The following is a 13,650-nucleotide window of genomic DNA, read 5'->3' on the forward strand; positions in this document are numbered from 1 at the left end:
TCTGTTTAAATGTCATCTTCTCAAAAGATCTAACGTGACTACCCTATTTAAAACTGTAACCTGTCCCCTTTCTCTTTATTTTTCCATACCAATTATCAGCTTCTAACATGCCATATTAATTCATTTATTTATGTTTTAGCATCTGTCTCCCTTGACTACAGTGAGCTTCCCAACAGCAGGGATGGTTTTTTGTTCACTAGGTATCTCAAGCTCCTAGAACAGTGCCCAGGACATTAGAGACATTCAATAATTATTTGTTGTATGAAACTATTGTTTGAAAGGACCTCTGCCTCCTCTTTTCTTTGGCACACTGTAGAGAAAGTATTAACTATCCTAAAAATAGGTATACAAATTTATTTCCAGCATGAACCGAGTGGATGCAACCTGAAAGATAATGACATTATATAAACAAGAAAATGGTAAGGAGCCAGGAAAAAGGAATTCCACAAATAAGTAAAACAATTGATTGCCTTCTGCTGTGAGACAACTTGCAAAAGGCAAATGTAGAAACATTTCATGGATCAAATTATAGTCTATACACTAAAAATGAAGTCCTATTGGGTAATAAATGGTATTTTTATTTGAATAAAATCACAAAATACAACTTGAAAAACAATTATTGGCCCTAAGCCCTTCATGAAGGAATGTCCTGAATGCAGAAGGGCCTCTTAAATTTCCTAATGACAAACATATTAAGTAAAGTTACCTATAAATAAGGTGGAAGCCTCGACACCTAATACCATCAGTACTCATCTACCAATACTTAAGGGAGAACTCCGCTTCATTATTGGGTTGGCTAGGACTCTGATTTGATTAGCAACACAAACTTCATTATCCTTTCTATGATTGCTTCCAATACTGGCTCACTATTGAAATTCTGAAGTTTAAGCTTCAAAAATAAACTCCTAAATTTCAAGCTGGCTCAAAACATATCCAACCCCATTTTAATAAGTCATAGAACACCACCATTCCTTATTGTTGACTAAAATAAAAATTAAAAACATTAAAAATAAAGCCCCCAAACCCCAATCTCCAGAACTCATTTAATTCTAAAAATTAGATCTCTGCAAACTTTAAAGTTGTTTATCATTCAGCACACTATTTAAAACTATTTTCAATTTCTTAGTTTGGAACATTAAAATAATGTCCTTGGGAGCAAACCAAACCAATTTTAACATTTAAAATATTATGTGTACAATTTGCAACAAAGGAGATTACAACCATTCTCTTATAATATGACAATACTCGGAAGCATATTCTTCAGTCAGGTAAGGTAAAGGTCTTCTCTTGCCCAATAAATCTGACATCTTGTTACCATGAAATTGTATTCTGGATAATTTGGTTGCAAGAAGTTCCCTTGAGACTTCCTGACAATAAAAGTTTATTAGTATCTCCTGTATTAACCTAAATACTTTTCTCCTATACATGAATGTAATAAGAAATTACATTTACTGTATTACTGTAATGTGACTGGTACAAGGTATTAAGATGACTCATTCAAAAGTGACAGTCTACAAGAGTGAATGTTCTCATAACTCTGAATGAGTGACCTCATGGACCTTATTCTATAATTTCACTAGTATATAAGTGGCTTCACTTTTTCTTTAGAAAATGACAAGACCCATTGTCTTGACATTTTCCCTATAGATCTGTTTGCAATAAGCATGATAATTGATAACATTCACTCCTATAAAAGCAACACAAACTTAAGATTTTTATCATTTATGAAGAAAATTCATGCAGGGCACAAACTTTGTATGATCATGACTACTGCTCCAGAGCCTGGCAACTTCAGATACTTAATAAATATTCATTTACTAAATGAGTAGTGCTTGCAAATAAAACCCAACTATTTCTGTTAGAGAATCCAGTATTTGGTAAAGACCTCTGCTTAAATTAAATTATAAGTGCAATATAATTTGTAGACTTATAAATTTAATTATAGTCAGAAAAAAAATTTATTCTAAATTAAATGTTTCAATAAATAACAAATATCTCAACAATAATGCCAATAACTATAACAAAAATACTTGGAAAGTAGCACTTTTTTTAAGAATTAAGAAAACAAGTCAAGAGCCAATTCTCATAGAACTTAGTTTAAAAATCCCTTAATATCAAAATACAGCAAAGCTAGTAATTTTTAAAATAATTTTCAGTAAAAATGTGTCTGTTTGTTAGTTATCAGTCTAATTACCTTAGTTCTCTTCTTAGTAATAAAAGTTGCAGAGATTCAATTAAAGCCTTTCAGTTTTGAGGTAACTGAGGCTAAAGAAAAGGTAGGGATTATCTCACTGAGTTATTACTGATGTTAGAGGACAACTCAAAAGTAGTTCTGTTTACTTTGTTAACAAGTTAGGACTTAACTCTCCTCATGACTTCATCATAACTTATTTTTAAAATGTAAAGATACACAAATTAATTTCTCATTCTATTAAAATAATCTACTAAACTGTAACGATGTTTTCATTCACACTGTTTATACTGAATATAAAAGACATCAATCAGCTGCCCAAATATTTGAACAAGGCAAAAAGGATGGTTTAGGGAAGAAATTACAACAGAAAAGATGTCGGAAATGTGATGATAAAACCTTACCTTATCATATTGGCATACAACAACATTTTCTGTATCAAAGAGTTCCTGTCCTTCCTCATCACTCACATCATCTTCACTATTGAGGGGCTCCTACAAATAGAAAGGGAGAGTTTATTTCTTTCATACTTCATGCATTATTGGAAAAGGGCAGTTGGCATTTTACTGGAAAGTTGAAGACGTGCACGCCTTAGGACCTAGCAATTCAGTGTTTAGATATAACACCTAGATAAACCCTTGCGTATGTGCCCCCAGATGACACACACTAGAATATTTTATAACTGTAATAGTAAACAGGTAGACACAACCCTAATGCCATCACATCAGAAAAATAAATAGATTATGGTACATTCAACAATGAAAATAATTACAGGTATATGAACCTCAGGGGAAAAACCCAAAAACTTCCTGACTAATAATCCTTCTTCCATTTATAAGTATGCAAAACTAAACAATATGCTCTTCAGGAATATAAATGCATATGGTAAAATGTAAGGGAAGTTAATGATAAACGCACGGTTCATGGGCATGGTTATTACTCTGATGACAAAAGGAAGAGGACTGGGGAGAGGGGACTTTAAGTAATGGGATTTTTTTAACTGGATGTGGACACTGGGTGTTTATATTTTAAAATATTTTTAACTCATTTGTATCTATTCAATATTTAATAAAAATAGTATTTTAAAAAATATATTACTTAGTTTAGAACTTTGTACTGAGATAAGCAAGAAGATTACATCTGAGGCTGAAAAAGGCAATTAACAATTAAAATTGTGGTAAGACAAATATCTTGAACACAAGTAAATAAGCTGGAACACTGAGGAAAACAAAGATTTATATGCTTCTAATGTATAACTAAAGACAAATAAGAGCCCTAGCTGTTTTTGCTCAGTGGTTAGAGCGTGTTGGCCCTCGAACTGAAGGGCCCCGGGTTCAATTGTGGCCAAGGGCACATACGTCGGTTGCAGGCTCGATCCCTGGCCCTGGTTGGGGCGCGTGCAAGAGACAACCAATCATGTGCCTCCCCCACCCTCCACTCTCAGAAAAGCAATGGAAAAAATACCCTCAGGTGAGGATTAAAAAAAAAAAAGATAAAGAAGAAAGAATGTTCAACTGAGGACAGACACTAAGAGTAGATTAGGTTATCAATGGAAATGGTATGGCATATGGACCAAAAGGAGATTCTGAAAAATATCTGTCACATTTAGCTTTTTTCTCAAGTTTCCTCTCTTCCCAAATGTTGCTGCCCCTTTAATTACTGAAGCAAAAGGTTAACCACATCTATCTGTTCTACCAATGTCTTATGTTTAAGCCTAATCATGACTTCATAAGCCAAAGAATTAGAATTACTTGCACTGTCTCCACCATCTTTATAAATACAACTTAATTTGGTATATACATTCATTTTTATTAACAGCTTTATGCACAATATTTTATGAAAATAAATGCAACCAGAACAATCGAATAACCTTATTAAGTTAGAACAATCTAACTCTATATTTAAAATCCTACATTGTATGGCACCCTGACAGCCTCTGAAAAAATAGGATATAATTCAAGTTTGGCACCAAGTAAAGAAAGAAATGACTAAGTAGCTTCTCATTTCAAGTCTTTTACTAGAAACTTACCTCTTCTACCTGCCCGTCTTCAGCTCCATCTTTCTCTTTGTCTTCCTCCTCATCATCATCATAGTCTTCTTCTTCTTCTTCATCTTCTTCAGATGATGTATCCCCAGTTCCATCAACTTGTAACACCAACGGAGCCTGCTGCTGAGTAGGCTGGGCCTGTGGTTGCTGTTGGCCAGTTGCAGTTATCTGTGCTTGTGCTGGTGTAGGTGCCGCCACTGTTGTAGGTATAACTTGAGTCTTATTTCCTGTAAATAAGATTTGCTGAGGCTGGATAATGACACCTGTCTGTGGTGAAATCCCTCCAGGAAGAGGAGCTAGTACCTAAGGAAAAGAAAGCCAAACATTAGGAGCTAGCTAAAAGGATCAAGGAGTTGTTTCATTACTTGATAACACAAAAGTAGTCCCAAATGCTGAAGAAACACCAAAAATGGCCATATCCCATACACAGTTAAAACTAGAAAGCACAAAGAAATGTTTTAACTAGTGTACTGATCCACTAAATTTCCATTTTACGATTCAAATTTCTATGAAAAGAAGATTTTTCTGAAGATAACTGCTTCACTTGTTAAGCACTTGCTATGAATATGCCAGATTCCAGGCCAAAAGTTACACAAGTTAATATTTATTTTCTTGGTGAATGGAGAGGTTTAGTAACTTTCTAAGCTTATAGTCACCAAAAGACAAAATGTGAACCTAGGCTTTCTACTTCTGCTCTTATTATGATGCTACACTGCCTCTCTATGAAGAACCCTGCATGAAAATCTGAACTTCTGAGTACTTATAACTATAGTTAATAAATAAAAAGCAGCCAAGCCAGTGTGTCTCAGTGGTTGAGCATCGACCCCATGCACCAAGAGGTCACCGGGCCTGATTCCAGGTCAGAACACATGCCCAGGTTGCAGGCTCGATCCCCAGTAGGGGGCATGCAGGAGGCAGCTGATCGATGTTGATGTTTCTCTCTCTCCCTCTCCCTTCCTCTCTGAATTTAATAAAAACATATTTTAAAAAAAATAAAATAAAAAGCAGGTAACTCCTAGTGATAAATAAAAAAGCACTGAATGGCAACTACTTGCTATTAGGTTCAAAGAATGCAAAAGTAATGAGATAGTATTTCCCTTAAGAAATGTACAGATTAGTGGTGCAATAGACAAAAAATAACTAAAAAAGATAGAAGACATAACAGAAGTATGATACGGTGTTATGAGAACACCAGACAGGTTACTAAATTCAGCTTGGGGATCAAGGCATGGTCGGAGAAGCCTTCTTACTAGGTAATTTCTGAGTGTCCATTTGTGCTTTGGGAGATTAGCCAGGCTTGTCTGTTTGGTTTGTTTGGTGGGGATAGAGGGCATTGCTAGAAGGCCAAAGGCAGCATTCTAAATAAAACAACAACATCAAGTGAAACCCAAAAGGAACAGCAGGACAAAATTTGGAAAGCTGTAAATAGGCTGGATTAATGCTCCTCCTCTGATCTTACTGCTATCATTGTACTATTATGTTGATATTGTCTGTTTATTGTCTGTCTCTATTTTCAAAGTACCTAAATTCCTCAAGAAAATAACAACTTCTCTTTCATCTTTGTCCTCACAGTAATAACAGCAAACAAGTAGGTGATTTGTTAACTAATCTAAGCAGCAGCTGAAGCAGATAATAACTGGAAGTATGGCAAAAAATAAACCTGAAGACATCAAAAAAACAAGAGCCCCAAGAAATCTAATGAACCATGCTGAGGAGTGGACTTTTTCTAACAGGCAATGTTATTAAAAGATTCTCAGATTTTTTTAGAACAATGACTATAAATATAAAGTGGCATAGTCAGGTTAAGAGGACACAAAATTGGAAGCAGAGAAATTAAGAGGATATACAGTATTTTAAGTGAGAAATTATAAGAGCCTGAACTAAGAAAATAACAAGAGTCTGAGAAAATTAGTTTTAAGCATATTAAGGAACTGTAAATATGTTAAAATTGCAGTCTGAAAAGAAGGAAGTATAAAGAATTGGTAAAACTTCATGGTACTTTGGATATTGGAGGTAAGGGAAAGAGAGGATTCCACACACTTCCTTCCAGAAAATACCTAAGTATCATGAAACTAGACTCATGCCTGTCTTGTTCACCCCTAACTCTTCAGTCCCGTGCAGAAATCCTCCTATACAGCCACACAGTAAAGGCTGGTTGAATGAATGCTGAGTAACGAGCTTAGGGGCTGGACGGAGAGGGGTGAGTAGGGATTAACATCAATTTAGTCTTAAACACACCAAACATAAATTAAGCTGTGAGCTAGACAAGAATTTAGAATAACAAGGTGTATAGTACTCAAGAAGAATCTAACAATTTGTGTAAATAAAGCCATAAAAAAGGGAAGAAAACCACCCAGGGAATTCATACAGAAGAAGGAAAAAGAGTCCCACACTGATGACAACTTCAAACTCTTTTACCTGCTGAATAACAGGAGCCTGTACTCCACCAGGCTGCATCTGTGGTATCACCTGTTGCTGCAGAACCACGGACTGCTGAGGCTGAAAGATGTACTGAGCACCGTTGGCTGCTCTGACCACTTGAAGAAGCTGGCCTAAAGCAAAAAGTATATATTCCAAGTTACCATCTCAAATGAATGAATTCATAGTGAATGTCTAACCACCAAAGGCCCTAGAAATGGTCAAGTCAAAAGTCTAACAGTTTTAAGGGCTGTCATCTATACAGAGTAAACTGCAATCCTTAACTACTCTTGACTTCCATCCGTGTTCAAATACACTGCCTAAAATGTTTTATTTTCCTTATTTATCATTCTTACAAAGCTGTCTTACAACAAAGTTTTAACAACAGATTATGGGAGTTGATTAAAAGCTTACATTGTCTTTGCTAACATGTTAAGAATCATGAGAGAGCAATACGTCAGATCATACATTTCAGGGGCTGTTCATTTTTAAAGCTTTAAAAAAATAAAAGTATAATAATTGATTAATATTTTTAATCAAAGTACCATAGTACTTAGCGTCCAAATTTTTTAAAACAATAAAGGTTTGCTGAACCAATTATCACTGACACATAACATTAATTGTATGACCGGCTTATACATATAGAACTGTGTCGCGCTTATATGTTGTTTTAAACAACCCAGAATCTTGAATTAATTAAAAAGTGAACAATTATATTTTATTAAAATATGTACCAAGGTAAGCCCCTAGTTTGTTCTTCACAAATTTAGAAATTAGCAAAACAATGAGAAATTATATAATTAAAATTACAGAGAAAATACTTAAAATCCATGTAAATTTATCAAACATTAAAATGCCAAAATCCCAGTAAATTGTGTCAGTCTATACAGAGATACGATGTAAAACAGTACACAATAAACTTAATCTTAAGATACTATGAGGATTGTTGTTTGATATCACAAACTAGTTCTAATGACTCAAGTTTAACTTATTTGGCAGGTTAAATGTTTTTATCAAAAAATTAAGTATAGAAGCATTTCTAAACAATTATACTTCATTCAATAATAGAATTCTCATTCATAGATCAAAAGCTCAAGTGCAATTCTCATCTCTACTGAGTCCTCAGCAATAATTACAATTTATGTGCTATAGATAGCCCTCGAATAATCTTATTTTAATAACCTAAGCCAAATGGTAAAAGAAATATAAAGATTTTCTGTCTTCCAATGAAGACAAAACAAAGGCTAGATGGTACAATTTTCTTAGTTAGACATATACGATGGTTCCATTTTTTCTAATTACCTGAATTTGTTAATATCTGTTGAACAGGAGTCACACCTGCAGGGAGTGCCAAGGTAGCAGCTGTAGCAGCAGCACTCTGAAAAAACAAAGGGGGAAAAAATCAAAACCACCTATATGCATAACAGGACCTCAGTTTACATCTCGTGTATTTTAACAGTATTTAAAATTTATCATTTAGTATTTATTAAAATGAAAAGTTCTAACAGTAAAACTAAATCCCATTTTATAAAATGGTACAATAAAGACAACCTAACCTAAATGCCCTACCTAATTATTTCAAGCAATTAAGTAAAATATAATGGTTTGTTTTTCCCCCAAGAATGTGCTCTAAAAAAATCTCATCCACACTAATAATGCCGTACAATATATGAAATATCCATTCCATTATTTCCTTTCCTACTGATTCCTTACCCCCAAAACCTTATTGCAATTTAACATACTTGAGGCAAAATTGTAAATATCTTTATTTTAGAAATTTTAATATTTTTAACTTGTACTAGAATCAACAGGTCTGTATAGAAAACCTTGTCAGAAGACTGCACTTTTGAGTATAGCTGGTAATTCTAAGATGCCATAAGGTGACAACGCCGGCATTGTATCTAGGTAAAACAAACTAATAGTTTTTATTCATATTAAAATACCTTACAATCTTAAAAAACTCACAAACCTTTTAACTTATACATTTTAAAACAGAGTTAGTATCTGACATTTAAGTTACAAAAATATACATGGGCCCTGTCCGGGTGGCTCAGTTGGTTTGGAGCGTTGTCCTATACACCAAAAGACTGCAGGTTCAATTCTTGGCCAGGGCTATACCTAGATTGCAGGTTCAGTCCCCAATTGGGGCACGTGTGCGAGGCAACCAATCAATGTTTCTCTCTCACATTGATGTTTCTCTCTTTCTCTCTCCGTCTTTCTCTCTTTAAAAAAAAAAAATCCATAAAAACATATACTCTGAGTTTCCAGGATAAATCCTTGATTTACTTGCTCCTGGAGACGTCTTCCCTTCCTTCAAAAGAATCACACCACAGTCTTACTGTTTTTTAATTCTATGCTCAAAGCATTTCTATGTATCTCACTATATACATAGGTAGTTTTCCCCTCCTCCCTCAATCTTTTTTAAGGTATCAAGCCTTCATATAACTCAATCTAATCTATACATTTTTCAGGAACACTTCTATTTGAATAAGCTTCAAGAAATAAACAGAACTGTGCTTAGGAGATGCTAACACGGAAGTCAACAAAATTTGGAAAATTACACTCAAATAGGTTAATGATACAACTACTATCTAGTCTAGGCTCTAGGTATAGTTTTCCAAGAAAATATGCTTGTTGTTGCCACTTGACAGGCCTAGGTAATTTTGACATCTTTTTTTTTAAATATATCTTTATTGATTTCAGAGAGAGGAAAGGAGAGGGAAAGAGAGAGACAGAAACATCAATGATGAGAGAGTCATTGATTGGCTGCCTCCTGCACGCCCCCGACTGGGGATCGAGCCCGCAACCTGGGCATGTGCCTTGACCAGGAATAGAACCCCAATCACCTGGATCCTAGGATCCTGGAACCTCAACCGCTGAGCCACGCCCGGCTGGGCAATTTTGACATCTTAAGCCTGAAATTCCCACTGGTTCCCCAGAATCCAGCAATAGCCCTCCAGGCTCTGTTTATGAAATACAGGACACCCAATTTCAAATAAATCTGGCCTGTAAAGGCAAACAAAAGGTAATCTACATTTCAGGAGCTTAACCACTTATTGAGAAATATTACTTAGAAATATTAATTTCCTATAATTAATATTTTATAAGGATAATATATCTCCCTTTATGGGCAAATTGACATAGTGGTTTCTATATAGGACATGACAGAATCACCATCTGCACACACCTCTGCACATTCAAGTTGCTACTAATAAGTATCTGCTGAGTGAGGTACCATACAGATACTATCTTTTATCGATGTCTGCCAAAAATTTCTTCTTGCATTTTATGAAATAGCCCTACTATAATTAATGCATTAGAGTAATCATTTCATTAAGAAACTTACAAAACTGATTTGATATAAAGTACTATTTTCTAGTTCCTTGAAATAGGCCTCTACCTAATATCACTATCCTATATAATTATAAAATTACATGATTTTTATTTATGTTCATTTTCAAAGCATACAGAGCTATTAAAAAATCAAAACTGTTTTAATGGATATCTCTAAATCAGAAATAATTATATAAAAACACAAAAACTTTTATTTGTAAACAGCTTATACTGATGTTTCAGAACATGTGAAATACATGGAGCAAACTATGAAAACATCAAGTAAAATGTGGAAATACACATGAATACTAATACATTTTACTGATTGAAGTTTCTGACCTCTGATCTGTTAAATAAATATGCTCTTTAGAATCAAGGAGATGTAACAAATAAGTAAGAGATAGGCTACTGACTTTGCCTAGGTCTCTCTAAACACATTCTCTCCCACAACACTTAAAATTCTTCAAAACTGGATGGGCCTATACTATACTACAAGTGATTTTACCAAACTTGTTTTAAAATGACACAAGTTATTCTCTAGGAAACAGTCCCAACAGTACCAACTGCAATATGAATCCTACAGTGAGACATTTATTTTTAAGAGTGAAGGTTAAAAAGGAATGAGGAGCCTTAGATTCGAAATAAAAATTTTTGAATATTAAAACTTCTTGTGAGAAACACTAGGCATGGGTATTTGTGATTTTCATACAAAAGAACTGATTCCAGCAACTTGAACTGAAAACACAAATAGAGATCCCTGATTTTTTTGAGAATTTTAAAATTTCAATTTCTACTTCCATGTAAAATTTGCACTTCTGCCCAACTATTAATTTGTAAGGCTGGTATACATAAAGAAGTCATTTGTCTAGTAGGTGAGCCCTGCTTCTTGTCTGGCTATAAATCATGAATGAGTTCTGAGATTCACTGCTCATCACTCACCAAATATAAGTGATTTTTTTAAATATTGCTTTTTTTCTTTAAAAAACAAACTGTACCTGAAAAAAACCCTCATTGCTGGCACTAGGTTAAGAGATCTTTTTAAAAATAATGATTCTTACCTTTAAATAAAAGATTTGGCTGAAATGAAGAATAAAATGTCAGAGCTGATATACCACTAACAGTCTATAAATTTAAAATAGAACAAAGAAAAGCTATTTATGAGAAAGTGCTAGAACAAATATTATATACACTAAGTAAAATTTGAAGACTTGACTATCTTTGAAGTTCAGTGGATATCCCTTAGAAATATCTAAAGTCTAATGTATAATAAATACAACTGGTTAAAATGCGTTTTAAATATATTTTTATTTATCTCAGGTAGAGAGGAAGGGAGAGGAAGAGAGAGATAGAAACATCAATGATTAGGGAGTCACTGATCAGCTGCCTCCTGCACACCCCCTGCTGGGGATCGAGCCCACAATCCAGGCATGTGCCTTGACTGGGAATTGAACCTCGATCTCCTGGATCATAGGTCAATGCTCAACTGCTGAGCCGTGCCGGCTGGGCTAAAATGCATTTTAAAGTAGCAATTTATGTATTTTAATAAAACTTATTAGGCTATGCTATCATTAAATCTTGGCAAATTTTTTTAAGTGTTTGATCTTAAAAACAGTTAAACTGAAGTACTTGCACATTTTTTCAAAGTTGTTAATCCTTAGCATTCCTGACCTCTTGCAATTAATAGATCTTTTGCAAATGAACTATGCTTGGCAAAATATGTTTGGTAGGTCCCCTAAACCTCTTTTCCAAAAATAGCAGGGACTGAAATAGCTTCCACAAAGTGTCATTCTTTTTGGTATTTTCAACAGAAAATTGCATGATTTTTATGAACCTCAATGTCTTAGTATCAAGCTAAACTTTAGATTTGCTTCTAAATCCAACATTTAGGAAATCAAATAAAACAGTCATTTTGCTTAAGCCCTGAATAAACTTTGCTAATACACAATCTACCTAGCTATAATCACAATTTCAGTTAGAATAAATTTAGCCAAACACAGTGCTATGTTCTGAATCTTACCATGTTTGATGCATTCATATGCTGTATCAGCTTAGAATCAGGAACAATAACTTGGGGTGCTGCAGCTATTAAAAACAGAAGCACACATGCAAACAAGGAACCATGAGGCCAATTCATGATCGTAAAAATGCCAGACAAGGCTGAAAACTTTTTTCATGCTTGCCACATTTTCTTCATTCAATTATACTCAACCATCTGATCTTAGAATGTTATAAATTTCTATGGTGAAAAACAGCTATGAAAATACACACCTTCTACTGGGAAACATCAATTAAAAAAAAGATTTGAGTAACTATACCTAAGGACTCAAGGAAACCTGGGAACAAGAAGCAGTGAGATAGATACCTATTACCTAAACATTATATACATTTCTGTGCATTCTTAAACTGGAAATTGTCTTGCTAACTTAACATTAATAATTTTATTGACATAATATTACTGTTGGCGTGAGTTATTAACCCATTAAAAGTGAGCTCAAAAAGTTAAAACTAGGTGTGTTTTTTAAATCTACACAGCCCTTTTCTCTCAATTTGACAGTGGCCAGACTCTTGCTTCCATCAACTTCTGAAAAATACAAATCAAAAATAATGGCAACATTACTTAAATGTAAAAGGAATTAAGTGTTTGATTCCGCAAATTTCAGAGAATAAACAGATAATCCCATTATCCTAATATTCTCTGAGTGAAGAAAATCAAATTTTAATTTATGATGACCTAAAATCCTAGTGCCAGGCCTGAAGGCAATAGGAGGAACAGTCATCAAAACAGATTAAAAGGATAACATTATTTGATGCAAGGTATAAAATAAAAACAAATATTAGAAGCCTTATTTGATATAAACAACAAAATAACCAAAATAGACATTTCTACTGTGCATCACCAGCTATATACTCTCAAATGAGGCAAATAGGTAACTAAACAGTTACCCTTAAAATAATCTTTTCATCTACCTTCATTGCCCTCTCCAATAAGATTTACAAAACTCGAATGCCCAGGAAGTTCTGTAACTGAATACAGTAGTCCGCCCGTATTTGCAGGGAGATACGATCTGGTAACCGAGAGGGCTACTACATATACAGATATACGACATGGATCACTGGATTAGGAATGATTCATGTCCAGACAGGCTGAAGCAGGACAGCTCGAGATTTCGTCATGCTTCTCAGATCGGCACACAATTTAAGACTTGTGAGCTATTTACTTCTGGAATTTTCCATTTAATATTTTCAAACCACAGCTGACCAGAGGTAACTGAAACTGTGAAAAGCAGCACTGCTTATAACGGAGGACTACTCTAGGTGTTTTGTCATGACATAAATACTTACTATATGTAACGAATCAAACTTCTTAGCCTTTTCAGGGCCCAGATATTCCTCAGCTTTGAAATGTTGTAGGAGCTACTTCATAAAGCCTTTGTAAGGCTTCAATGAAACAAAACCTATAAAACGACTTGCCGAGTACAAAGCAGTATGGACAGTCTTTAAATACTTGTAATACAAATACAAGTAATGTAAATTAAGATGTGTTATATATCCACTCTTCACTTAAAAGAAATCTAATTCAATTTAGACTTACATAAATTACTAGGGAACTGCAATTTCAGATTGCCAAAGAATAGTTACAAAAATCCTCCAATGTTTAAGA

General features: G+C 34.2%; 1 protein-coding gene across 3 annotated transcripts in view; it reads right to left on the reverse strand.

Annotated features, from left to right (window-relative positions):
• The window catches only part of GTF2A1 (general transcription factor IIA subunit 1), a 41,344-nt gene that overhangs the window by 12,594 nt on the left and 15,100 nt on the right, over nucleotides 1-13,650 (reverse strand). For all 3 annotated transcript variants that reach the window (XM_081141351.1, XM_081141353.1, XM_081141352.1), the window contains exons 4-8: nucleotides 12,007-12,071; nucleotides 7,959-8,034; nucleotides 6,657-6,790; nucleotides 4,221-4,541; nucleotides 2,596-2,685 (exon numbers count right to left, since the gene is read on the reverse strand). In XM_081141351.1, coding sequence (XP_080997477.1) covers nucleotides 2,596-2,685; nucleotides 4,221-4,541; nucleotides 6,657-6,790; nucleotides 7,959-8,034; nucleotides 12,007-12,071 — 686 coding nt within the window. The remainder of the gene's footprint in view (nucleotides 1-2,595; nucleotides 2,686-4,220; nucleotides 4,542-6,656; nucleotides 6,791-7,958; nucleotides 8,035-12,006; nucleotides 12,072-13,650) is intronic.

The sequence above is a fragment of the Miniopterus schreibersii genome, assembly GCF_964146895.1.
Source record: "Miniopterus schreibersii genome assembly, chromosome: 1".
Classification (NCBI taxonomy): Eukaryota; Metazoa; Chordata; class Mammalia; order Chiroptera; family Miniopteridae; genus Miniopterus; species Miniopterus schreibersii.